At 36.2% G+C, this 27,165-nt stretch overlaps 1 protein-coding gene across 1 annotated transcript; it reads left to right on the top strand.

Moving 5' to 3' along the window:
• The first annotated feature begins 3,317 nt into the window (after nt 1–3,317).
• On the top strand, nt 3,318–15,745 carry LOC136029351 (protein bark beetle-like). Its single transcript, XM_065707653.1, has 4 exons — nt 3,318–3,589; nt 6,674–6,878; nt 9,681–9,925; nt 14,626–15,745. The coding sequence occupies exons 1-4, from the start codon at nt 3,479–3,481 to the stop codon at nt 15,601–15,603; spliced, it is 1,539 nt and encodes a 512-aa protein (XP_065563725.1). The 5' UTR covers nt 3,318–3,478; the 3' UTR covers nt 15,604–15,745.
• Nucleotides 15,746–27,165: the final 11,420 nt, after the last annotated feature.

The following is a 27,165-nucleotide window of genomic DNA, read 5'->3' as shown; positions in this document are numbered from 1 at the left end:
TTTTTTAAAATTTATGGCATTTGGTATTAACCAAGTGACATATAGCAATCGGAAATTCTGTCGGTCTGTCTGTCGGTCTCGGTTTTGCTACTTTAGGCACTGCCAGTTAAGCTAGGACGATGAAATTTGGCAGGCGTATAAGGGACCGGACCAGATTAAATTAGAAATAGTTGTTTTCCCGATTTGACCATCTGGGGGGGGGGAGAAGTGGGGGGCCCGTTACTTCAGAAAAAATAGAAAAATTGAAGTATTTTCAACTTACGAACGGTTGATCAGCTCTTAATGAAATTTGATGTTAGAAAGGATATCGTGTCTCAGAGCTGTTAGATCAAATCTTGTGATCTTGTGACATTGGGGGGGGGGGGGTTAGGACGGGGAAACGTAAAATCTTGGAAAACACTTAGAGTGGAGGGATCGGGATGAAACTTGCCGGGAAAAATAAGCACAAGTCCTAGATACATGATTGACATAACTGGAACGGATCTGCTCTCTTTGGGGTAGTGGGAGGGGGTTTGAAAAATTAGAAAAATGATATATTTTTAACTTACGAACGGGTGATCGGATCTCCATGAAATTTGAGATTTAGAAGGATATTGTGTCTCAAAGCTCTCACTTTAAATCCTGACCGGATTTGGTGACATTGGGGGGGGGGGAGTTGGGAGGGGAAACCTAAAATCTTGGAGAACACTTAGAGTGGAGGGGTCTGGATGAAACTTGGTGGGAAAAATAAGCACAAGCCTTAGATACATGATTGACATAACTGGAACGGTTCCGCTCTCTTTGGGGTAGTGGGGGGGGGGGGAAATTAGAAAAAAATGATGTATTTTTAACTTACGAACGGGTGATCGGATGTTAATGAAATTTTGATATTGAGAAGGATATCGTGTCTCAAAGCTCTCTGTTAAAATCCCGACCGGATCTGGTTGGAGGGATCGGGATGAAACTTGGTGAGAAAAATAAGCAGAAGTCTTAGATATGTGATTTACATAATTGGGACGGATCCGCTCTATTGGGGGAATTCTGAAAAATTAGAAAAAAATGACGTAATTTTTAACTTACGAAGGAGTGATCGGATCTTTATGAAACTCTATATTTAGAAGGACCTTATAACTCAGTTCTCTTATTTTAAATCTCAACCGGATCCAGCGTCATTGGGGGGGGCAGTTGGGGGGACCTGCAATCTTAGAAAATACTTAAAGCGGAGAGATCAGGATGAAACTGGATGGGAAGAATAAAAACCTGTCTAAGATATGTGACTGGCATAACCGGACTGGATCTGCTCTCTTTGGTGGAGACGGGGGGGGGGGGGGTAATTTTGAAAATTAAGGTATTTGTAACTTAAGAAAGGGTGACCAGATCTAAAAAAGTCCCCTCCAACTCCCCGGAAGGGAGTTGGAGGGGCTAAACCGGAATTCTTGGAAAATGTGAAAATTGGGGTATTTCAGATCTTAATGAAATTTAATATTTAAAAGGAATTGATGTCTCAGAGCTATTATTTCAAATCCTGACCAGATCTTTTGACATTGGGGAGAGTTGGAGGGGGAAATCTTGGAAAACACTTGGAGTGGAGGTATTGGGATGAAGCTTGGTGGATAGAATAAGCAAATGTCCTTGATACGTGATTGACGTAACCGTACAGGATTCGCTCTCTTTGGGGGACTTGGGGGGAGGGGTTCAATGATTTGGAGAGTTTGGTTTGGTGCTTCTGGACGTGCTACGACGATGATAATTGGTAGGCGTGTCAGGGAGCTGCACAAATTGACTTGATAAAGCCGTTTTCCCAGATTCGACCATCTGGGGGGCTACAGGGATAGGAAAAGTTAGAAAAAATTAGGTATTTATAACTTATGAGTGAGTGATCGGATCTTAATGAATTTTGATATTTAGAAGGGTATCGTGACTCAGAGCTCTTATTTTAAATCCTGACCGGCATAAAGCCTCTGATTTTCCTTTTAAATCAATCTATTGATTCTTAGAATTTTGTTAGAGCCCATACCATATGAGCTCTTGGCTCTTAGCTCTTCTTGCCTCGTCACAAGTCCCTTATGAGCTCTTAGCTCTTGTTTTGTTTATTTACTGCTATTTACGTGTTATTATTTGCAATTATTGTTACATTTTTATATTAGAGATTTAATTTAGAGCTGTTTTTTCTGGGGGTGGGATATTTTTTCTAGTTCATATGCAGCTCAACCAATTAAAATCAGAAGTGATTATAAATATTTATCATGGTTTGAAGTTAAATACACAATGCTTAGTTGTCAGAGCTCTACATAAAAAAATAAGAGTACTTGAGACACTGCTCCTCTGAAACTCGTATAGGCATTCTAGACTATGATAGACAGCAGACATGAGTTTTAGCAATTCTGGTGGGGGTTTTCTTAGAAGTGACCAATGTTTATTCTTCTGTAAGACTAATATTGGTTCAAAATAAAGAAGATAATGAGAAAAATCTCTGACAAATCAATGTAGACTTGATGGATTGTCTACTTTTGCAAATGATTTGCACCAATAGACACGTGCTGGAGTACCGAAATGTCGCTGATACTGTGTAATACGATATGATAGAATGTGAAACACTCAATCTCTGTTCATTTTTTAGCTTTTCAGAAAAAAATATAAATTGTACAAAGATAGACATATGAAAGAAATGAGGGTGTTATCCCACACGAGGGTGTGTTCTTGGGAACTGGTGTCTTTTTTTAAGGATTGCCGGAAGCTTAAGCCAAATGGTCTAAGCTTCATACTTGGAGCACACGCTTGGAACCAACTTGTTCTACACTAGTTGTATTGTGCTCTTTAGTTTATTGTTGTTGTTTTTATTTTTTTATCATTTGTTTTAGTGCTCTCCAATTTCTTTTTTTATTTTTTATGTTTTTCATTCTTTTTTATTTAGCCCACGTTGAACCTAATTGCTTATGTTGAAGCACTAGATGGTGGAAAACTATATTTTGTTTGTGGGCAATGTTATTTGCTGGTTAAAAGGGTAGGCCATTGTAACCTTTGTGTATTCATACCTCGTTTATTGTTCAATATGCATTTATGATTTATCATCTAGGGCTCACCCTCCCCCCTCCCGCATCCTCAAACCATGCCATCAAGTAATAATCCTTAAGGGATGATTTTAGCCAAACGTTGCTAGTCTAATGCTTTTCATGGCTATGAAAAGCCATATGAAAAGTAGCAGCTACAAAAAGTAGCTGCAACTTTTTGACTTCAATGTACTGATTGTTTGTTTTTTTGTTTTTTCTCAATTTTTTCTCCAGAATAAGGTAAGGATTTCCACACGTTCATTAGTTATTATCCTTAACATGGTTATTAATTTTTTGTCTATAGGGCGGAAGTATTACGTTCCCCTATCGATGCTGTTTACAATTGGTGGGGGTACAACACTACTGTTGCTGTTGAAGGGAGAATCAGAGATTACAAGGATCGAGAAGGACTGTTAGAGGTCAAAAGTCAACCTTATTATGAGAACAATATGACTGTTTTGAGTGGGTTGTGTGACCCGGGCTACACTCAAGTTGGAGATCTGTGTTTGATATATATTGGAGTACCAGTGAACTTCTCTCAGGCTAAAGAATTTTGCAAGGTATTTTCTTCTTAATAAAGATATAGTTTTGATTAATATATTGAAAGGTTATATACCTAACCTGTTTGCATGGCCCCTATTCCATAATGTTCTCCTTCCTTGGTGAATCACCACTGTAAGTACCGTAAAAGTATGGCTACTTTTGCTTTTTAGTTGCAAAAGAAATATTCTTCAAAATAGTGTCTTTTTAAAAGACATTTAAATGAAATTCTGACAAATTCCCCCGTGCATAATTTTCCTTGACAATTTCACCCCCTGGAAGCTTTCGTCCTTATAGAAAATTCCCCCGTAGACCCCCCCCCCCCCCGCAAAAAGTTACTCAGTCCGTTACCACGAACTGTTTGACGATGTTTCTTTAATGTCGTAAATCACCAAAGTTGGTGACATGGTTGATTTTGCTTTTTTGATGGTGGTTAGAGGGGCAAAAGAAATTTTCAACCTAAGCGTGAAAACTAAAAGCTTATTTAAAATCTTATATAATAGAGTTATTTGCTTTGCCCTGCTCTGTGATGTGCCTTTAACTTTGAAAATCACCAAAGTTGGTGATGTAAAAATATGGTTACTTTTGCCTTTTTAGGGGGAGAGGGAGGGGCAAAAGAAATTATCAGCCAAAGATTAAAAACTAAAGGCTTATTTAAAATCTTACACTAAGAGCTCATATAATTGAGTTATTTGCTTCCCCCCTGTTCCATGTTTGCTTTTTAGGGGGTGGGGGGTTAAATGAGATTTTCGGCCTTTTGGGGAAGGGGTAAAATATTGTGAAGCGGGGTAAAACTTACACTAAAAACTATATATATAATATATAGTATAATATATAATAATATATAATAAACTATATATATAAACTATATATAGATAGATTAAAAACTAAAGGCTTATTTAAAAGCTTACACTAAGAGCTCATATAATTGAGTTATTTGCTTCCCCCCTGTTCCATGATGTTTCTTTAGCTTTTGCTTTTTAGGGGGTGGGGGGTTAAAAGAGATTTTCGGCCTTTTGGGGAAGGGGTAAAATATTGTGAAGCGGGGTAAAACTTGATGTTCGAGTTGTGTCGATATGTTGGTGAATAAAAAAAAATAATCTTTCACCCAAAGAAGGACACAGTGTTTAGTGTTATCTTAGAAATCTGTTGATAATATTTTGTAGACCCCAGACTTGTCAAACTATTTGGTATTTAGCTAAATATAACCGTTTAGGTAAAAGGCAGATAAGTTTCGTTCCGTCAAACGGGAAAACACTTGTTGCAAGATAATATGTTAGGCCATTGTTAGGCCATAATGTGTTAGGCCATTATGCTAAAGTTTGACCCTTTCTCACAACTCTACTTTTTAAAAGAATAAAAACAACTTTAGCGTAAAGAGCGGGGTGTTTAGGAGGGAATAACCCCTTTCATATATGGAGTAAATTTCTCTTCGTGTTAAGTTTTAATGTCGCTCCTTACTTTCAGTTGAAAAAACTTGTTTTTTTTTTTTTTATTTGATTTCTTAAATAAAAAAAAGTTTTTGAATTAATGCATGTTTTGATTTTGGCTCTCTGCAAATGAATAAGTAAAGCGAAATTTGCTTATTAATTTTTTTTTTTTTGCTAAATGGCTTTCTCATAGTTTTTATCGGACGAGTTTGAGAAAAAAGGTGTGGGGTTGGAGGGCTATTTGCCCTCCAAGTTTTTGGTTACTTAAAAAGGCAACTAGAACTTTTACTTTTTTTACGAACGTTTTTATTAGTAATAAATATACGTAACTTACGAATTAACTTGCGTAACGAGGTTCTATACTCGTATATTTTTATTACGTGTATGAAAGGGTTCGGCCCTTCGTTAATACCTCGCTTTTTACACTAAAGCTTTAATTTTATCCCAATTTTTTTAAGAATGACCCCCTGAATCACAAAAGTCATAGAATAAATTGTTGGAATTACAAAAAGCATACTATAGCGTAAAGAACGACATATTTAGGAGGAGGGGATCCTCCTCATATGCGTAATAATTTATGTTCGCTTTGTTTTAATGCTGCTCCTTACATCCAGTTGAAAAAACTTTTTCATATTTATTTTTTTGTTTTTTTTTAAGAATGCTAGAAAATCCTGCATCCCCTTCATGGAGATTATCTTCCCCCATGTTAAATTCTCCATGGAAAGGTCATGGAGTAATTCCCCCAAAGACATAGTTATTAGGTTTTTTTACTATGCTGAACAAAATGGCTATCTCAAAATTTGATCTGTTGACTTCGGGGAAAAAATAGCACGGGAGGGGGACTAGGTGCCGTCCAATTTTTTTTTGGTCACATAAAAAGGGCACTAGAACTGTTCATTTTCGTTAGAATGAGCCCTTTCGCGACACTCTAGGAGCACTGGGTCGATACGATCACCCCTGGGAAAAAAAAAATACCCACCCGGGATCAATCTTCTGGCAAAAAATACAAAGTTCCACATTTTCGTAGAAAGGAGATAGAAAGTTCTACAGTAGGTTATCAGATACGATAGAAGTAATGATGTGATTTTTGTTAAGAACTATTATGTATAGGAGGTGTTTCCCCCTATTTTCCAAAATAAGGAAAATTTTCTCAGGCTCGTAACTTTTGATGATTAAGACTAAATTTGATGAAACTTATTAATCGAAGATAATTAATGAGCATAAAAATTAATATCAGCATAAAAATCTGATTCTTTTGATGTATACATTAGTATCGAAACTCTGTTTTTAAGAGTTTTAGTTACTATTGAACCTGGTCGCTCCTTACTACAGTTCGTTGCCATGTACTGTTTGATAACATACAACAGCCTATAATTCGTAAGTTGAATGAAATTGGCCTGTTACTGAGGGGGTCATGATGGAGTACCATAAGCATAGCAAAAACTATTGCTTTGTGCCAGAGAAGTCCTTTTCTAGTCCCGAATTCACAGGTAAAGAATAAACTCTTCAGCCAGCCTTCCCTGAAACTTTGTTTCGCAGAAAGACTCCCCGAGAAAGAAATGAATTTGATGAAATATTATTGGATTTTAATTTTTAGTTGCTATTTTTTCTAAATTTTTCTTTTTGTTGGAAGCTTTATGATGAAAGTATATTTTCATAGCTTGTTTTTCTTAGGAGGAAAGAGGATCCTTGCCTTATTTAATGGCAAAACATCATCAAGTTTCAGCATTTATTCGATCGAGACAGGAGTTTTACGACGAATTCAGAACAAAGGTCTGGGCACAACACTTGGATCTCATTGGGAAATGTTCCACGTTTGTTCATAACAAAGTTGTCACATCTTCATGCAACCTGCTCCTTCCTTTTATTTGTGAAGCTGGTAAGAAATAAATTAAGACTGATCTTTTTTCCTATGTTTCTTTCTTCCTTACCTTCTTTCTTAACTGTTCCTTTTACTTCACCTTTCTTTGGTTATTATTTTCTGATAAATAACTCGGGTTATATGTTTTGTGAGGAAGAATTAGTGACAGTACTAAAAGGATTAAAAAATAATAAGGCTCCAGGTGCTGATAGTGTGATAAATGAGTTTCTTAAATATGCTGGCTCTGAGGTTAGAAATAAGCTTCTGAAGATTATGAATATGATTTTTGAAAAAGAGGAAGTACCTAATGATTTTAAGAAAACCTTAATTAAACCACTGTATAAGAAAGTTGACGCGAGTGAATGTCGTAATTATCGTAATTAGTCTGATCTCTGTAGGTAGCAAATTGCTTAGTAATATAATACTTTTTAGACTGAGAGATGCTGTAGACAAAGTTTTAAGGGAAGAAAAGTACGGTTTTAGAAAAGGTAGAGGATGTGTCGACCACGTTTTCACTCTTAAAGTAATAATTGAGAAGTCCCTTCGTTGTCAAACACCTTTGGTCCTCAGTTTTATCGAATATGAGCAAGCTTTCGATTCTGTTGATAGAAGAGCGTCAGCAAAGGTCTTATCCTTATATAGTATACCAGAAAAACACATTAAAGTGATTTTTGCTATATACGAGTATAATACTGCTGCGGTTAAGGTAGGAAATGAGGTTAGCAACTGGTTTTGTATTAAATCAGTAATTAAGCAGGGTTGTGTTCTATCTCCCTTTATATGGATCATTTTGATGGACTTCGTCTTAAATAGCACAGGAAAGGCAATTGGAGACCACGGAATTAAATGGGGAGGAAAAACGCTCCTGGACTTAGATTATGCTGATGATTTTGCGAGTTCAGGGTGCTAGAATAGGCTTGAAAATTAATGCTAAGAAGACTAAGTCACTAAGGCTAGGAATAAGTGAAGATGAAAGGGTGACATTGGGTAACGAAGTGATCGACAAGGTTGACAGCTTCACTTACCTTGGTAGTATTATTAGTTAAGACGGTGGGAGCAGTGAAAATGTTAAAAGTAGAATAGCTGAGGCTCAGGGTGTTTTTTCACAGTTAAAAAAAGTTTAGAAGAATAGGAAGATAAGTCTTCAAACCAAGATTAGAATATTGGAAGCTACAATGATGACAGTGGTCAAATATGGCTCTGAAGCATGGGTGTTCCGAAAAGCAAACGAAAATTTACTAGATGTTTTCCAGAGGAATTGCCTACGGATTGTTCTGGGTACCCAGTATTTCAACCGTATTTCAAACAGTAGATTGTACAAAAATGTGATTCAATTCCGCTTTCTAGGGTTATAATGAAAGAAAGGTTGAGATGGCTAGGCTACGTTCTTTGGATAAAGGATGACAGATTGTCCTTTTTGGCCAACCTTTTGGGGCTACATGGAAAGCAGGTCGTCCTCGTCTGGGCTGGGATGATGTCATAAATAAAGATTTAAAGGAAATGGGAACTTCCTGGGAGGCTGTAAAGAGGGAAGCCTTGAATAGATTAGGTTGGAGGAGGAGCGTGCGTAGCTGTGTTGGCCTGAGGTGGCTTGGTGCTGTAGTGAGTTATTAGTAGTAATAGTATTTACGTAGAACATTGATGATAGCTGCATATATTCTTTATTTCTTAATCCCTTCTTCTAAAGATGAACGTTTTAATGTTTTACAGTTAACCTACATTCAATTATTGCGATTAAAGATATTTACAGAACGTTTAAAGCAATCGTGAAATTGATATAATGATCAAAGTTCGGCTAGATAAAAAAAAAATCTAAATATATGTTGATAATGCTCATTCCTAAATTAGTGTGCCAAATGTTTTTAGTTGAATTTTAGATAAATAAATGCTCATAAGGCTCAATCCTAAATTAATGGACGGAAGTGTTTTTAGCTGAAGTTTAGCTGAATAAATGCTGACAATTCTCAATGCAAAATTAATAAGTCAAATTTTTTTATCTAAATTTTTGCTGGATAAATGCTGGTAATAATCAATCCTTAATTAATGTTCCAAGTGTTTTGGGCTGAATGTTAACTAAATAAATGTTGATAATTCTCAATCCCAAATTAATAATGCCAAATGTTTTAGCTCAATTTTAGAAAAAAATGCTGAAAATTATCAATCCTAAACTAATGTGCAAAAGGTTTTTGTGCGAGGCTGGATTCTTCTGGAATTACTTTATGTATAAAACTGCTTGATTAGGTGCTAAATAATACTCTTTACTAATGAATTGATTTGGGCCCTCGCACAATGCGTATTATGAAAGAGCGGGTTATCATTCTTGTAAATAATTTCTGAGACCACGGTGGGTAATCATGACAAAAAAAAAAGATCTCAAAAAACTCTAAGATGAAATTTACTTTGGTTTTAGCATTTGTTTTCAGGTTCGGTTTTTTATTGCCCTTTCGACTTTTATCTGCATTTTTATTATTATTATTATTGTTCCGCACTGAAGAAGGTTGAGCGAAGTTCTCAACCGAAATATTTGTATATATTTTTTCTTCTGTTTTCACTGGCTATTATTGTACTCAATCTTGTGTCTTTTAGACGCCAAGATACTGTCCTTCAAATCATTTTACTAAGGCTTCCAAAAAGAATTACGCAGTAGATATAGAACTGAGAATTGAAATGTAATTAATGTGCGTTAAATTTGTTCTTGCGCTCGGATTCAGTTGTTTTATAAAAAAATTAAAAAGAAAATTCTGACTGTTTGGAATAAAACTTCAGTTTTCGAATCCAGTGTAGTGATTGACAGGGTTAATGAACATGGAACATTTTCAGATCCAAAAATATATGTCGACCCCTTGAGCTGGACAGAAGATTTTATAACAATATTTTCCCTTGCCACAGCTGGTGGTGGCCTTCTATTGGTGATACTTTGCCTAGCATTTTGGGCATCGAAGTCCCGACATCGAGCTGCTGAGCGACTGGAAAGACGTAATTCGATTCGAGCTTCGAGACGGTCTCTGGCTATGTCAACAGCTAGTTTATCAGAACTGGGGCATGCAAGACGAAATGGAATGCAGGTATGTTTTGTCAAATGAAATGAAGTAGACGGTACTAAGGAACTAAAAGCATCACAGATTTATCCGAACAATTTAAAGAGTTGCATTGATCCTTTTTCGGTCCCGTTCACCAAAGTGTTGCTTTAGTTTTCATTGTTTCGGTTTATTCGGTATCGAAGTTGAATGATCTGATTCTCTTTAAGCCATGTTTTGTTTTATCACCGATTAAAATGTGATAGTAGGAGACGTGTCAACATGCTTGAATTGGTGTGACCTAAGGAAATATTAAAAAAAAAGATGATGCATTCTTAAGATATCTCGAAATACACTGCTTTGCTTAAAGCTAATTTAATTCTGTATATCCTGACATCGAATCGATGTTTTTACTTTTTAAATACATCATTTATTTAAGCTAGTACTAGATTACTTTGCCCCGAAATATAAAATCTGTACCAGTTTCTGCTGTTGCTTCGAAATATGCAGTAGTTAAGAATATTTTAATTAAACTTGCTTCAATTGGCCATTCATGTCCAGGAACGCAAAAATGAACATTCTAGTGGAAGGTACTCGAAGTATGAAAAATATTACGGATGGGGGTGGGTCAATTATAAAAAGTTAATAATTTGATAAAGAAGTGACCAGAAAGCAAGGAAGTTTGAGTTTTAGGGAGGAGCAGCTCCCAAGCTGCCGCAAACGGTGTACGTTCTTATACAGCTCCAAGCCTATTTATGTTAAATAAAAATAAAATGGATTCTAGTCTTTTTTGTTTCCTCTTAAGTGAAATACTATTTTAATTCGGAAAATTTCTGTGTTTTAGATTTTCAGAGTCGCCTCTGGTTCTTAAAAGGTTCTTTAATCATATAACTACTTTACTTTGCCTCAAAACCATTATTTGGTGGCAGTAGCAACAATATCATTCCCTCAAAGGGTGGTGAATGCGGCCAACACTTCTTATGGTTATTTTATCTAATTAATCACCCGGTATTGTTATCTTTGACAAGTGCGCATGATAATGTAGAGATTTTAGAAACTATTCCAAATGTTCATTGGAACTGATGGTCATTTTCTGGTTAATAAACACGATTTTTCTAACTTTTCTCCTCGAGTTCTTTACATTTATTAGTTGGGTGTCAGGATTTAGATAGAGCGAGAGTTTGGCTTTTTGACAAGTTAGATATACTGGCAAAATTACTGGTTTAATAATGATGATTAGAAAATTATGCTGGTATATTATTTATTAAGATTAGATAAACTAATTTTGACTGTAAGTTTATTGACGGCCAAGAATAAACAGGCATATTTACGCGTAAGGTGAATAAATATTGGTTTTTTAATTGTTTTTTAAATTTTGGTTTCCAGTGGGTGTCATAGCATGAAAGCATACCTTTTCAATGATATACTAAATATTACTATAGACTGAACCTCCCCCCCCCCCTAATTAAAACAAACCTCTTAAAACATCAGAATCCAGATAATGTGCCTGAACGATTAATATATGTACCAATTTTCAACAATTCTATATTAGCCATCGGTAGTTTAGTGGGAGAATATTCGGCTGTGATACCGACGACAAGCGATCTATTTCCATTCGGTGGATTTTTAGAAATTATGTCAGTTACTATTTCAATATTATCTTTTGTTTGTATAATATTGGAGGAAAGGGGGGGGGGGCTACTGAGTCAAATATGACCCTCTGTAAAAGTAGATATGACTCTGCAAAAGTTTTTTTTTAATTGACTTAATTTGGCATCATGATCCAACCGTTGATGAGAAATCACCCCCAAAAAAAATAGTAGTAAATACCATATTAGCAGTACCTGTTTATTCAAAGATTAATTATAGACAAATGGCTAAACCTAATAAAACCATAGAAATTTTTGGTGAGAATGGCTAATTTTTAATATAGAAACAGTGAACAAATTGTGGAAGCGTAAAAGTAAACTTGAGCCTCTTGCTCCCTTGAGCAATACAATTTTACTCTTCTTCTTCCAGCTAAAATTCCATTCAACCAAAGAAACCAGATATCTCGTTTTAAAAACTTTATTCGTAATATTGCAACCAAAAAGAATTTATCTAAACTTGTAGGACTAAGAAACATTTAATTAGTTTGGTTAACGTTAACACATAGAAAATTAAGACGTGCAAATATATTCAGGTGCTTTAAAATATCACTTATGTGACCAATGAGATATTGAACAATCACACCTGCAGCAAATTTCGAAGAGAATTCTAAAAAAAAGCGTGACAGTCTTTTTACTGAAAATCTGGCGATGGGGAGGGAAGTGTTATTGGAAGAGCCGTATTCTCTTCTTTTACCTCTAATCATACACATTGAAAATTCTTCTATGACTGCATTTCAAATTAGGTGTCACATGCCCATGCTTTTGCTAAAAAGTAGACGGGAAGATGGACAATGGCTGCTGGAGGGGACACGAACCAATTTGCACGTCGTACTAAATAGACGCAAACTGACTTCACGCTATGGCGTCACTTCAATATAATTTAGGGGAGTGAAAAATTCATTCTCAATATCTACGTGGAAAAGGGGTAAATTCGTCGTTTTCATAATTTTCCCCAGAGAAAACAACAAAAGCGTCATTTTTGAATGAAAACTCCCCCAAAAGGGATATTTTCCAAACCTAGGGAGGGGGAGGCACTGACCCCCCCCCCCCAATTGACGCTATTTATTAAACCCTCCCCCTCCCTCCAATTGACGCTATTGATTACAGGTTTTCAATTTAGATAATGTACCCCTCTCCCACCGACCAAGACTTTGAAAAATACTTCTTTATTTAGAGTGTGGTCATTGATGTTTTTGTATTTCATTGGTATTTTCATTTGTACAGCCGGAAAAAACGACAAATTTATCCCCCCCCCCTTCTCCACTAGTTTGATAAATGAATTTGGTACGCCTCCTCCCCTAAAGTTTGTGAATAGACCCCATTGGTGCGGGCTTTAATTCACAGATAAGTGAAAACCCTAAATTTGTGTTTGTGTCTGTGTGTGTGCATTCCACAGAAATGCAGCGGGGGGGGGGGGGTTAGGGCCTCCCAGATGTTTTCTGTTGAAAAAAGGATTCAAAGCATTCCTGACAATATTGTATTCTGATAAAATCGATTGTCTATCTTCAGTGAACAAGTTCTTACAGGGAACATAAAAACTTCTAACATAAAGTGCTTACGAAAAATTTACCTCTGAGATCAACGAATCTGCTTTGGTTAGTATTATACTATATAGGCAGTATTTTGTCCAGGCCATACCGTCCCAGCTAAGGTAAAAGTCAGAGCCCATTGCTGCTTCAACTCAGACGAAGAAACATCCTGAACATTATGAAAGATTGAAGCCGGAGGTTGCCAAAGAAGTTCATTCTCCATAAATGTTATTCTAAAGATCCATAGAGGGAATGATCAATCTAGTCTCACCCATCTTCGACACGTAATTTTTTGTGGCCTAGGGTTTTAGGCGTTATCCCCCTCCCCGCCCCCAGAGGTTACCCCCCTCCCCACGGAAAATATCCCCGTGTAAAATATGAGAACAAATCCTTTAGAATGGTTTCTAAAGTAACGAAGAAACTGACGAAAAAACCTGCTTGTAATCGATTTTGTGTATTATACGCCACTCAGTCAAGTTTGCGATGTGTAAAACTCGAGAACAAACCGGTTTCTTCGTTAGATTCTTAGTTACTTTAGAAACAAATTTGGGTTATATATTTGCAAATTAGGGGGGGGGAAGTATAGCGGGTCTGCATGCAAAATGTGTTAGGTATAATTATTCTGCATATAATGAAGTAAGAATTGTTTTCTGACTTCAAACTGTCCAAATACTTTATCCCCTCCCCTTATGTGCAGATATATAGCCCAAATTATGATTCCCATCTGTTCTGTCACTTGTCTTTGTCTTGTCTAGCGCTAAGCTGAAAGAAACTAACGAAGAAACCGGTTCGTTCTATAGTTTCACACAGCATAAACTTGAGTGAGTGGCGTATAATACACAAGTGCCGAAATTCCTTCCTCCTACGTTAAAAAAAAAACAAAACTCAAATAAAATTCTTAAATTTGGAAAGCCTTTTTTCCACGGGGGGGGGGGCATTTTCCCTGGGGTTATTTTTCGCGGGGGGTGTATTCCGGGGGGGGGGTTATTTTCCACTGGTGGGGGATTTTCTGTGGGTGGGTTTTTTTCAGGGGGGGGGGGGGTAAACGCCAGCCACCGTGACTTAGACCCCTTCCCCATGGATACGCTATTTTTTCTCGGCTCTTGAAATTCCGTGGGACCTCCAAAAACTAAACCCTTCATAAGGACCTGATCTACAAACTAGGGTTTGGTGGTGGTATCCTCAAATTGAACTTTTTCAACTCATTGTTCTCATAGTTCAAATGTTTCCTGGACAATAATTTCTACCTGACAAATTCATTCTTGACATAAAGTTATACTGTTTAATTTATTTTATATGTTTATGTCCTGACCAGGCACACACGCCTGTTCTTTCTTTCCAGCAAGGGTAAGTAAAATATCAACATACAAATGTTAAAATTTCAGGGGGGGTCGGTTGGCACAAACCTGAACATCACTACCTCCTCATATTTTTGGGACTCGATGTACATAATACGGCAATAAACATAGAATAGTGCAAAAAATTATATTACTTTCTGCTATTAGAGCATGAGTGACTTTTAGTTCTCTTTCTATATATGTGTTTTTTAGATTGTTTGTTTTCTTTTTAGCAAAAGCTGGTATCTTCAGCCCACCGTTACTCGATGTCCGATAATAGTTCAGACTCAATGGAAAAATCTCAAGCAGCAACATCAGTGATAGATGACACTCAGTCTTACGAGATATATGAAACGAACAACACATTTCGCGACTTTGACCAAACATTTGAAAATAATCAAAAAACTGGGGAATTTGAGTCGTATCGCTACCCCCAAACCCCTTCTGACAACATTTCTAGAACTACAAGTGAATATTGGGATAGTACAGATCAGAGTAGGAACATTAGCATGAACGCTGATACTGTTAGATATAAACAAGTTCATTCGGTAGGTCTGCCTGATCCTAAAAGTGTTGAATATGGCAGGGCTCATTTAACAACACCCTCTGAGCCACACTACAGCACTCTAAGAACGATAGGTCCGTCCGATTATTCACGTATTCAGGGACGACCTGTCCCTCCCCTCCCATCTGTTTATTCATCTGCTAGTAGTTTTGGGCGAGGCTTAGATAGGAGCCTTGACGATACAAATGTTGCCAATTCTGTTCGTGCAAATTCTAGTGATTTTCTTGATCAGAAGGAACCTCTTTACAGTGAAGAAAGATCTGTGATGACTTCATTTAAAGCAGGATCACGTGTACGATCTCCATTGCCACTAACTCTTCCACCTCCTCCAGTAGTACCTCAAAGAGTGTCAGCGTTCCCTCCCCTTGAGCCAGAACGCCCTCCAACAGTTGCATCTTTTATATCAGAACCAACAAGAGCCAAGAGTCCTGCTCTAAGTTTACGCACTCGCTCTCAAATATTACTTGAAACAGACTTTGAAGATCAAAAAGTGACTCATCGTGGTAGTACCCGATCTCAAGTGCTTGAAACAGACATAGATGCTCTTGCATTAAATAGAGTGCATGCTCAAACAACGCCACATTTGCCTGATATAGGCCGTATGAGCGTCAGATCTAAAAGCCAGCCTATAGAAACTGCCATGTAAATTGAAGTGCAGCAATACTTTATTTTAATCCTAATGACATTTTGTATTCTTATATCATGTTTTATTGTTCAAATTTGTTGTATAGTGCCTTAGTTTCTTGAACAAATTTTAAGCTTTTTAAGTAAACAGAGAAACAACCAAAGCTCTTATGATTTGATGGAAAATGATGAGCCAAAAAGAAATAGGCGAATTTCCTCATTCGGAGGTTCAATAAGTATCCCTTCTTCAAGGTCCAAAAGTCTACTAATGTCAAAAGAAATAAAAACTAATTAAACTGTAAAGGTCATAGATACTATTGTCCTTTAGTAAACCAGACCCCCATACACAGTAATATCTTGTACATCAGAACAAACAAGTAGGGCCCAATTGAGGATAGCATGGCACCTAAGCATTTTTCACTCAAGGGTCAGAGAAAGTATATTTTTGAACTATTATTTCCGCCATCTTAAGTTGTAATAATTCTTGTTCCTCCATTTACAAGTCTTGTACTCTATAAGAAGCTGAAAATTTCTATTGCCTTTTTTGTATCTATACTTCTCTCTGGAAGTTCTTCGCTAGCTCAATTTTATAGTGGATGTTCTGCTGCTAAGCCAGACATACACACTGAACTGAACAAACATTTTCACATTTTTCATAGTTTGTTAATTTTATTGATGTGTTTTGTATTTTTAGGGAATTGTATACAATCTCGGCACCTATTACACTTGTCAAATACTTGTCAAATATTTTGCTTATTTTATGATACAAATTTTTACAATACTTTACTAAAAATTACAAAAGCACAAATAACAAATTCAAAATAAATAGAAAGTGCAAAAACAGAATATTTTTTGAATAATAAATAAACCTTCTTATGCTCTTCTTTGGGTATATACCCTTTATATATATATATATTACCCTTTGGGTATATATCCTTCACTATTGCTTTTCGATTTAAAACAAGAACACCGACACCTTCGGAGTCTACAGGAATTAAATAGAAGAAAAACAAGTTTTTTTAACTGAAAGTAAGGAGCGACATTAAAACTTAAAACGAACAGAAATTACCCCGTATATGAAAGGGGCTGCTCCTTCTTTAACGCCCTGCTCTTTGCGCTAAAGTTTGACTCTTTCTCTCAACTCGACTTTTTGAAAACAGTAAAAACTTTAGCGTAAAGAGCAGGGCGTTGAAGAAGGAGCAGCCCCTTTCATATACGGGGTAATTTCTGTTCGTTTTAAGTTTTAATGTCGCTCCTTACTTTCAGTTTAAAAAACTTGTTTGTTTTTTATTTAATTTCTGAACGTTTTTTAGTTAATCCATGTTTTGATTTCGGCTCTCCGCAGATGAATAATTAAAGCGAAATTTGCATATTTATTTATTTGGCTAAATGGCTTTCCCATAGTTTTGATCGAATGATTTTGCGAAAAAAGGAGGGGAAGGAGGCCCAGTTGCTCTCCAATTTTTTGGGTACTTAAAAAGGAAACTAGAACTTTTAGTTTTTACGAACGTTTTCATTAGTAAAAGATATACGTAACTTACGAATTAGCTTACGTAACAAACTTCTATGATCGTATGTTTTTATTACGTATATGAGAAGGTTCGCCCACTCGTCAATACCTCGTCAATAACTCTTTGCATTAAAGCTTAAATTTTGTCCCCTGAATCACAAAGGCCGTAGAATAAATAGTTGAAATTACTAAAAATCCTTTAGCGTAAAGAGTGAGGTATTAGGAGGAGGTGAACCCTTATATGCGTAATATTTTCTGTTCGTTTTAAGTTTTAATGCTACTCCATACTTCCAGTTGAAAAAAACTTTTTCATATTTATTTTCTCATTGTTTTTTTTTAAATAATGCTAGAAAATGCTGCGCCCCCTTTATGGAAATCTTCTTCCCCCATGACAAATTCCTCCGTGGAAAATTTCCCCCACATAGCCCCCTCTTCTCAACTCCCAACCCCTCCCAACCAAAAAATCTCCCTGAAAACGTTATTTCCCATTTATGCTGAATAAAATGGCTATCTCAGAATTTTGATCCGACTACTTTGGGAAAAAATGAGGGTGGGAGGGGGCCTAGGTGCCCTCCGATTTTTTTGGTCACTTAAAAAGGGAACTAGAACTTTTCACGTCCGTTCGAATGAGCCCTCTCGCAAAATTCTAGGACCACTGGGTCGATACGATCACCCCTGGGAAAAAGAAAAACAAAAACAAACAAACAAATAAACGCATCGGTGATTTGTCTTCTGGCAAAAAATGCAAGATTCCACATTTTTGCAGATAGGATCTTGGAACTTGTACAACAGGGTTCTCTGATACGCTGAATCTGATAGTGTGATTTTCATTAAGATTCTATGACTTAGGGGGTGTTTCACCCTATTTTCTAAAATAGGGCAGATTTTCTCAGGCTCGTAACTTTTGATGGGTAAGTCTAAACTTGATGAAAGTTATATATTTAAAATCAGCATTAAAATGCGATTCTTTTGATGTAACTATTGGTATCAAAATTCCGTTTTATAGAGTTTTGGTTACTATTGAGCCGGGTCACTCCTTACTACAGTTCGTTACCACGAACTGTTTGAAAGGTAATACGGTCTTCAAGTAATAATTCAATCAAAGTTATTCAAAATAATAAATCTATGCTTGTAACACGCTCTTCCTCTTGTTTTGAACTGACGCAGCAATTTTGTATAACCATTTATATTAAACCTTGATTTTCTTAATTCTTACCTGTAGTATTGCATCAGAGGAAAAAACAACGCATTATAAATATCAGTCAGAAATTGTAATAATGAAATAGAACAAGGCATAATATTATGGAGGTTATTCAATAATTTAACGATATTAGGTTAGTAATTTCATCTTTTTTCATCTCGGTGTCTACGTTCTTTCCTATTTCTTCGGGAGGCTCCTCGTCTAGATGTGAAAAAAGGCATTATAGAATAGCCTATACACACTCTCATCAAATTTATATTCGCTTAATTCTATTGTGATTAATTCTGTGTGATATTGAGGTTAATTCTACTGTGATTAAATAAAAAAAAGTTTTTTCAACTGAAAGTAAGGAGCGACGTTAAAACTCAAAACGAACAGAAATTATTCCGAATATGAAAGGGATTGTCCCCTCCTCAATGTCCCGTTCTTTACGCTAAAGTTTAACTCTTTCTCTCAACTCTACTTTTCAAAACAATAAAAAACTTTAGCATAAAGAGCGAGGCGTCGAGGAGGCGAAAATCCCTTACATATACGTAATATTTTCTGTTCGTTTTAAGTTTTGATGTCGCTCCTTACTTTCAGTTGAAAAAACTTGTTTTTCTAATTTAACTTCTGAACGTTTTTGAATCAATGCATGTTTTGATGTTGGCTCAACGTACATGAATAATTAAAACGAAATTTGTAGATTAATTTTTCTTTGGCTAAATCCCTTTCTCATAGTTTTGATCGGACGAGTTTGACAAAAAAAAGGGGTGGAGCAGGACGCCTAGTTGCCCTCCAATTTTTGGTTACTTAAAAAGACAAGTAGAACTTTAATTTTTTTAAGAACGTTTTTATTAGTAAAAAATATACGTAGCTTACGAATTAATTTACGTAACAAAATTCTATATTTGTATATTTTTATTACGTATATGAAGGAGGTCGCCCACTCGTCAATACCTCACTCTTTACGCTAAAGCTTGGATTTTGTCCCAATTCATTAAGAATGACCCCTGAATCACAAAGGCCGTAGAATAAATAGTTTAAATTACTAAAAACATTTTAGCGTAAAGAGCAAGACATTGAGGGGGTGACAAATCCCCTTATATACGTCATAGTTTCTGTTCGTTTTAAGTTTTAATGCTGCTCCTTACTTCCAGTTGAAAAAATTTCTTTTTTTCTCACATTTTTAATGTTTAAATAAAAAATAGCGACGAAGACCATACTTCCTCTCCATAACAAACAAATACAGAGTAGAAACAATAGGGAAAATCTTTTGAAGACAGTGGAAATCAATTCGGCGGATATTTCGGCCCTATATCCAAGGGCTGTCTTCAGCACAATACGAGAAAGAATATATATATATATATATATATATATATATATATATATATATATATATATATATATATATATATATATCTACTGAATTGATTTCCACTATCTTGAAAAGATTTTCCCTATTGTTTCTACTTTGTGTTTGTTTGTTTATTTAAATAATACTAGAAAATTCTGCACCCCTCCATGGAAATTCTCTTCCCTCATGATAAATGCCTCCATGGAAAGATCCTCCCACGTAAGAGGAGGGTTACCACTCGTAGTACGGGTTTACCACGTAGGCTGGGGCCTAGGTGCTCTCCAATTTTTTGGTCACTTAAAAAGGACACTGGAACTTTTAATTTCCGTTAGAATCAGCCCATTCGCGACTATAGGACCACTGGGTCGATACGATCACCCCTGGGAAAAAAAATACAACAACAAAACAAATAAACAGGCATTCGCGATATGTCTTCCGGCAAGAAATACAAAGTTCCACATTTTTGTAGATAGGAGCTTGAAGCTTCTACAGTAGGGTTCTCTGATACGCTGAATCTGATGGTGTGATTTTCGTTAAGATTCTATGACTTTTAGGGGGTGCTTCCCCCTTTTTATGGCACTTGATATTAACCAAGTGACATATAGCAATCGCAAATTCTGTCTGTCTGTCCGTCAGTCTGTCTGTCCCGGTTTTGCTACTTTAGGCACTTCCAGGTAAGCTAAGACGGTGAAATTTGGCAGGCGTATCAGGGACCAGACCAGATTAAATTAGAAAAAAAGAAGTATTTTTAGCTTACGAACTGTTGATGAGATCTTAATGAAATTTGATGTTTGGAAGGATATCGTGTCCCAGAGCTCTTATTTTAAATCCCGACCAGATCCGGTGACATTGGGGGGAGTTGGAGGGGGGAGCCTAAAATCTTGGAAAATGCTTAGAGTGGAGGGATCAGGATGAAACTTGGTGGGAAAAATAAGCAAAAGTCCTAGATACTTTATTGACATAACCGGAACGGATCCGCTCTATTTGGGGGGTTGTTAATTCTGAAAAATTAGAAACAATAAGGTACTTTAACTTACGAAGGAGTGATCGTATCTTAATGAAATTTCATATTTAGATGGACCTCGTAACTCATATTTCTCGTTTTAAATCCAGACTAGATCCAGCGTCATTTGGGGGGGGGGACCGGAAATCTTGGAAAACAATTAAAGCGGAGAGATTAGGATGAAACTTGATGGGAGGAATAGAAACATGGCCAAGATACGTGACTGACATAACCGGACTGGATCAGGCTTCTTCGCTGGAGATTGGGGGGGGGGGGTAATTCGGAAAAATTAGAAAAATAAGGGATTTGTAACTTACGAACAGGTGATCAGATCTTAATTAAATTTGATATTTAGAAGGATCTTGTGTTTTAGAGCTCTTGTTTTAAATCTTGACCAAATCCGGTGACATCGGGGGAAATTGGAATTCGTGGAAAACGTGAAAATTGAAGTATCTTTATCTTACGAATGGGTGATCGGATCTTAATGAAACTTGATATATAGAAGCATCTTATGTCTCAGATGTTCCATTTTTAATTCGAATCGGATTGGGGGACATGGAGGGTTGGAGAGGGAAACAGAAATTTTGGAAAACGCTTAGAGTGGAGAGATCGGGATGAAACTTGATGGGAAGGATAAGTACAAGTTATAGATACGTGATTGACACAACTGAAATGGATCTGTCCGCTTTGGAGGAGCTGGGGAGTGTTGATTTGGAAAAAAAATTGAGGAATTTTTAACTTAAGAACGGGTGACCTGATCTTAATGAAATTTGATATTTAGAAGGAACTCATGTCTCAGAGCTCTTATTTCAAATCCCGACCAGATCTGTCGACATTGGGGTGAGTTGGAGGGGGAAACCGGAAATCTTGGAAAACGCTTTGAGTAGAGAAATCGAGATGAAACTTGGTGGGTAGAATAAACAAATGTCGTAGATACGTGATTGACGTAACCGTACTGGATCCATTCTCTGTGGGGGAGTTAGGGGGTGGGGTTCAGTTCTTTGGCGAGTTTGGTGCTTCTGGACGTGCTAGGACAATGGAAATTGGTAGGCGTGTCCGGGAGCTGCACAAATTGACTTGATAAAGTCGTTTTCACCGATTAGACCATATGGGGGGCTGAAGGGAGAGGAAAAAGTAGAAAAAATGAGGTATTTATAACTTAAGAGTGGGTGATCGGATCTGAATGAATTTTGATATTTAGAAGGACATCGTGACTCAGAGCTCTTATTTTAAATCCCGACCGGCATTAAGCCTCCGATTTTCCTTTTAAATCAATCTACTGAATCTTAGAATTTTGCTAGAGCTCATACCATATGAGCTCTTGGCACGTCCGGCCTCGTCACAAGTGCCATATGAGCTCTTAGCTCTTGTTTCTAAATTAACGCAAATTTTCTCAGGCTCGTAACTTCGGATGGGTAAGACTAAACTTGATGATGCTTATATATTTAGCATCAGTATTAAAGTGAGATTCATTTGATGTAACTATTGGTATCAAAATTCCGTTTTTTAGAGTTTTATTTACTATTGAGGTGTGTCGCTCCTTACCACAGTTCGATTTCACGAACTGTTTGATATCATCTTCCAAAAGCGAAAGGCATTATTACCATGGTTAAGTACCTAAGCCATAAACCCAATACCAGAATCATTTTTACCTACAACATAAGTAACATTAAGCCAAAGAGGCTGTCTTACCCTAGAATTAGTTTTCTTTAACTCTCATTTATAGTATAAAGTTTTATTAACAAATTCTAATTCAACACGTTACAGGTTCTAGAAGCTTACGCTTGTCCAAGGAGCCTATGACCACAGAAATGAACGATGGTGACGGTTAACGAAAGACACACAAAAAATATAGTACAACTTCATTGTTGACCTCCCAAGACCCAAATAATAACTATGCTAATTTCTGTCGAGGGTGGAAGGTCAAAATGTCAGAGGGCGAGAATTATTGCCGGGCGCGACATGAAAATTTTTGTATTAATAGGTGATTTTCGGCAATTACTGCGTGGTTTAAAAGGGTTGAACGGACACCAATGCATTGATAAAAATATACTAGGCATTATTCGTAAAAATTATATTAATAGATAGAAGATTTATTTAGTTATAAGTGATGTCACTCCATCACACAGTATTTTTGATAATTGAACGCGAAGGAAGATTTTATTGAATAGGGGTAGTTAGATAATGTATTGAAAGATTCAAAAACAATAAAGCTTAGATATTCTCAATTGCTTAAGATATATACAAAATTTTACGATACATTAATTGACCGAATAGTAGCAACAAACAAATAGTCCATCAAATATCTGTCAAAGACGGTAAGTGGGAAAGGAGAATGTGACCCAATGACGGAAAAAAATTAAAAGAATGAAGGAAAAAATAATGGAGCGAAGAACGAAACATATAAAATGAATGAAGAGATAATTTAACAGAATGAACGAAGAAAATAAGGTAATACTATGTTTGGTTCTCAAAATCCATCTGTAGCGGAGAATATCGGGTTTTGGTTTCCAGGACTGATCTATTCTGTTTTGTTTGGATTACAGGCGGCTCAATATTACTTCTGAGACGAGTGTATACCTAATGCATAAAATTGATAAATTTTATAATTTGACAGGCTATGGCATCTACCTTTATCGGTTACTTCAGAACTGTGATTTTTAAATTTTATTTGTTATTTAAAAGCTAAGACTGGGGTGGGTGGTGTTATCCCAAACATTTGAGTACGGTGAGCACCCTATTATTAAGATTTCCCAAAACTGTTCACCAGCGCACTGTTGTTATTCAGCCATTTCTTATATACAAGGTTGCTTATTGGGGAAAGGGTTCATTTTGGATCCTGGGTCTCCAAAAAGGCCAGTAATATTAAGGTAAAACTCCTAGAAAATGTTCAGGGAATTTTCAATAAAATCAAAGCACACTATATATCCCCCTCTTGCCTGTGTCATTTGCACTGTACTGAAAACGGATTATATTTTCAATAAAACAGAAATGACGCCGTAAGGGTTTAACTTTTAAAGTTTGGGAAAGAGTCACTAGCTAAGGTCTTGTTTGTAGTGGATTTTGTTCGTTTTAAGTTTGGTTCGAATATTAAACTTAAGTTTTACTCATTTTCACATTCATTTATGTTAGTACCTGTTGTATGTTTGTTTGCTATGATTATCTATTTAATTTATGTTTGTTTTTGGTCTCATTTATTCTTTGATAGTAATTTCTGGTGTTTTTAGTTTATATTATTGTAGTAATTTATTTTTGTTGGTCTTAAGTTTAATATGGCTATTTAGTTTTCTTTGAGAAACTTCTTTTTTGGAAGGGTTTTTTTCTAAATTTTTTTAAATTTTAATTACGTTAAGCTTGTTGTAATTGGACGTGATGGAAAAGTGACTTACGCAAGAAAGAAAACAAGTGTTATTCGTAACTTTGAGCTTTAAACTTGGTCGTCCTTTACTATGGCTTACATGTTTATCACATTTTAATGAGCTATCTTTCAAACTTTCGTTTGAAATTGCAGGTGGCGATACTGTACGGCTCAAAAGTGTCGTTGGGCAAACTGGCAAGAAGTGAAATGACTCTGAAAAAGTCTATGTTGCTAATTTTGAAACTATTAATATTGAGGAAATAAATTTGACCAAAATCGACTTAATGAAGGATCAACACAAGTGACGTTCAAGTATTTAAATTTGTATTTGAAATACGTATTTAACTATTGTCACTTATTTCAAAATATTTATTTAACTACATTTTTTCTGTGTATTTCAAACACGTATGTAAATAATTTTTTCTAGTATTTGAAATGCAAAATACTTTCAGAATAGATATATTTTCGCTATATTATTCGAGGTTCATTGTTGTCTCCAGCAGATGTCAGTAATTGGCGCAAATTCCACAACGACCAAAATCAAACAAAACTGAAAGTGTGGTTTTGTCAACATTTCTTAATTGGAAGTTTTTAAGATAAAGAAACTTAATGAATGACATGTAATAGCCTATTGTCAAAGCTGCCAGACCAAAGAGCTCTGTGGGAGCCTTCAATCTACCGTCAATTTTCTGTTGCATGTGAAGGGAGGCCTAAGAAGGGTAAACGAGTCAATACCTGAAAAGATTGTAATCTTATAATTCCCATGGAACTATTGATAAAGTTAGACTATTCAAAGTAAATACAGGAATTTGTACCTTCCCGTAAAAACACCTTATTTTTGCTGTATATTATTCAGTCGTTTGGGCTGTAAAGTTGCACAGATACCCTGCAGTGGAGGCGGGATATAAACAAATCACTTCTTACTGTTCATCTTTGGTTCTTTTGGTAGGGCTTATGTACCCTACACTACAGGGAAGCTAATCTGCAACTATACTCATATTCAATGGTCCTCTGGTGGAATTTAATTGGATAGTTTTTGTAACTTAAGTTTCAAAGAAACATATTTATAATTATGTAATTCTCACTTTTGTCTTATATTTGTTGCTCACCGATCGTAGAAGAAATAAAACCCCTGAATAAATTGAGTTGATTTCTCAGATTGGAATCTTTTCAAGGAGAAGTAGGTTTGTACTTTATTCTGTTTTTCCGTTTTCAGATTTTCAACATCTAAATAGGTTTAAAACTGTAGTGTGGGTAAAAAGCAGACAATAAGTGATAAATAGAAATGTTTTTATTGTGGTTAAGAACTTAAAAAAGGTGAATTGTCTAGCTAAGGCTCTAAAGTATTTTTTTAATGGTTTCTACTCAATAAACGCAAATTTGAAAAAAAAACTGATGAATTTGGTGTAGTTTTAATATAAAATGGCGAATTTAGACTTCTTTTCCTGTTTCCAGTTTTCTGTCCCATCCTCTACAAAACAGACAGTCTGGAAGCAGTCTCACCCGGCATTTTTTTATGTTAAAAAAAAAAATAAGTCCCCCTTAATTGGGACTTCTTGGAATTTACAAGGTTGTTAGCCCAACCGATTGTTAGTGTGCTTACCCTATTCAACGAGTTTTGCATTTCCACCAATGATATGTGGAGAAGTTTTGGTTACCTTTGAATACAGGAGATATTACTCTGTTTAAACTATCCAATTGAAAAGCAAAGGCAGTGTAATAATGAGTGCCAAAAAATCTGATGCAGACTATGGCTGCTACACCTCTTAGAAGGTCTGCTTCGAACCACTGAGCTGGGACACTAAAGCAGCTCTTGTTGTTTGCATTTCAAGCACCAGCTTTTAGTACAAAAAAAAAACACAGCAAGTTTTGTTCCTAATCAGTAGGGTAACAAGTCGATTTCTAGGGATGGAGGAGGGGGGTATATAATTTGTCAAAAAACGCGCCACAACACTGCAACCACCGATCTGAATATCTGATTGGAAAATCTGATAACCAATTACATAGTTGAAGAAAAAGAAAACTCTGGTTACCATTAAAAGAAAAGCTTTTAGAGATCTGGTAGTATGTCTGGCAACATGCACAATAGTTACCGTCACAGAACACGCTCAGATTGAGAATACATTCAATATTTAAAAATATGAAACGATGTCTGCTTGACAGTTTAAGTTTTTTTGTATTTCTTTCGTACGATGGCTGATGTTCGGAATGCAAACAACAAGAGCCACCTTGGTGTAACAGATCATTGGCTCAAGGCAAATTATTCAAGAGGATCTGTAACTGTAACATGTCGTGGACTTATTGGGACTGTATATGCATTTCAACTGAAGAGTGTAAACGGATAATACAATCTCCCGTATGCAAAGATAACTAAAACCATAACAGATAGCGGAAGTAACTTTGTAAAGGCTTTTAAAGAATATGAAGCCCCAGCGGCAAGTGAAAGTGATGATTTCCATGGTAGGTCTGATGAAATTGACTCCATAGAAAAGCACATTGTCACTGTTGAGCAACATTCTGACGAAATAGGGGCTCCTGAAGCGGTGAGTTTAGGGTCAGTGGGCAGGATCCTAGCCACACCGTAAAAAAGGCCTTGTAGAGCAGCATTTATAAAATATCAAGCCTTATGGAATAAAACTCGCTCGATAACTAAAGGCTCAGATAAGATTAGAGAATCAATGGGGAAGCAAATTATTTTTCCATATAGCACATGATGGAATTCAATGCATTATACTTTGAAGTAAGCCATACCCATAAAGGAGACAGATACACTTACGAATGCATATGATAAGCTAAATGTGCCAACACTCAAAAGTGCAAAAATCAAGTTGTTGGCTGAATGTATGAAAGTCACAGAGTCCTTAAGCAAAACCTTGAGACGTCTTGCAAGTTGAGAAGAATTGTTTTCTAGGCACGGAGTCGCCTGTCCTGATAGGAATAAGAAAGAATCTGGCAGAAATGAACCGTTTTGGTGCTCTGAAACATGCAAATACTCTTGTAGACACAATTCTACCTGGCCTCAAGAAATATTACGATGTCTTTTCTTGCTAGGCTTTAATACTGACACCTTCAGAAAGTTCGCCAATTCCAGAGGTACTCATCTAGCTTTCAAAGCAAGATGGGTGCCTGAGGATGAGAAAAGTGTGCTAATGAATGTTATTCTGGTAAAAATGAGA

This window comes from Artemia franciscana, chromosome 7 (assembly GCF_032884065.1).
Source record: "Artemia franciscana chromosome 7, ASM3288406v1, whole genome shotgun sequence".
Classification (NCBI taxonomy): Eukaryota; Metazoa; Arthropoda; class Branchiopoda; order Anostraca; family Artemiidae; genus Artemia; species Artemia franciscana.
The sequence above is the reverse complement of the archived record's forward strand: the minus strand, read 5'-3'. Positions and strand labels throughout refer to the sequence as shown.

Bases quoted from the DNA above. Each gene is read 5' to 3' on its own strand.
- LOC136029351 (XM_065707653.1), top strand. From the start codon at position 3,479: ATGACTGTTTTGAGTGGGTTGTGTGACCCGGGCTACACTCAAGTTGGA. The intron at 3,590-6,673 runs GTATTTTCTTCT...TGTTTTTCTTAG, and splicing joins AGGCTAAAGAATTTTGCAAG to GAGGAAAGAGGATCCTTGCC. The intron at 9,926-14,625 runs GTATGTTTTGTC...TTTTCTTTTTAG, and splicing joins CAAGACGAAATGGAATGCAG to CAAAAGCTGGTATCTTCAGC.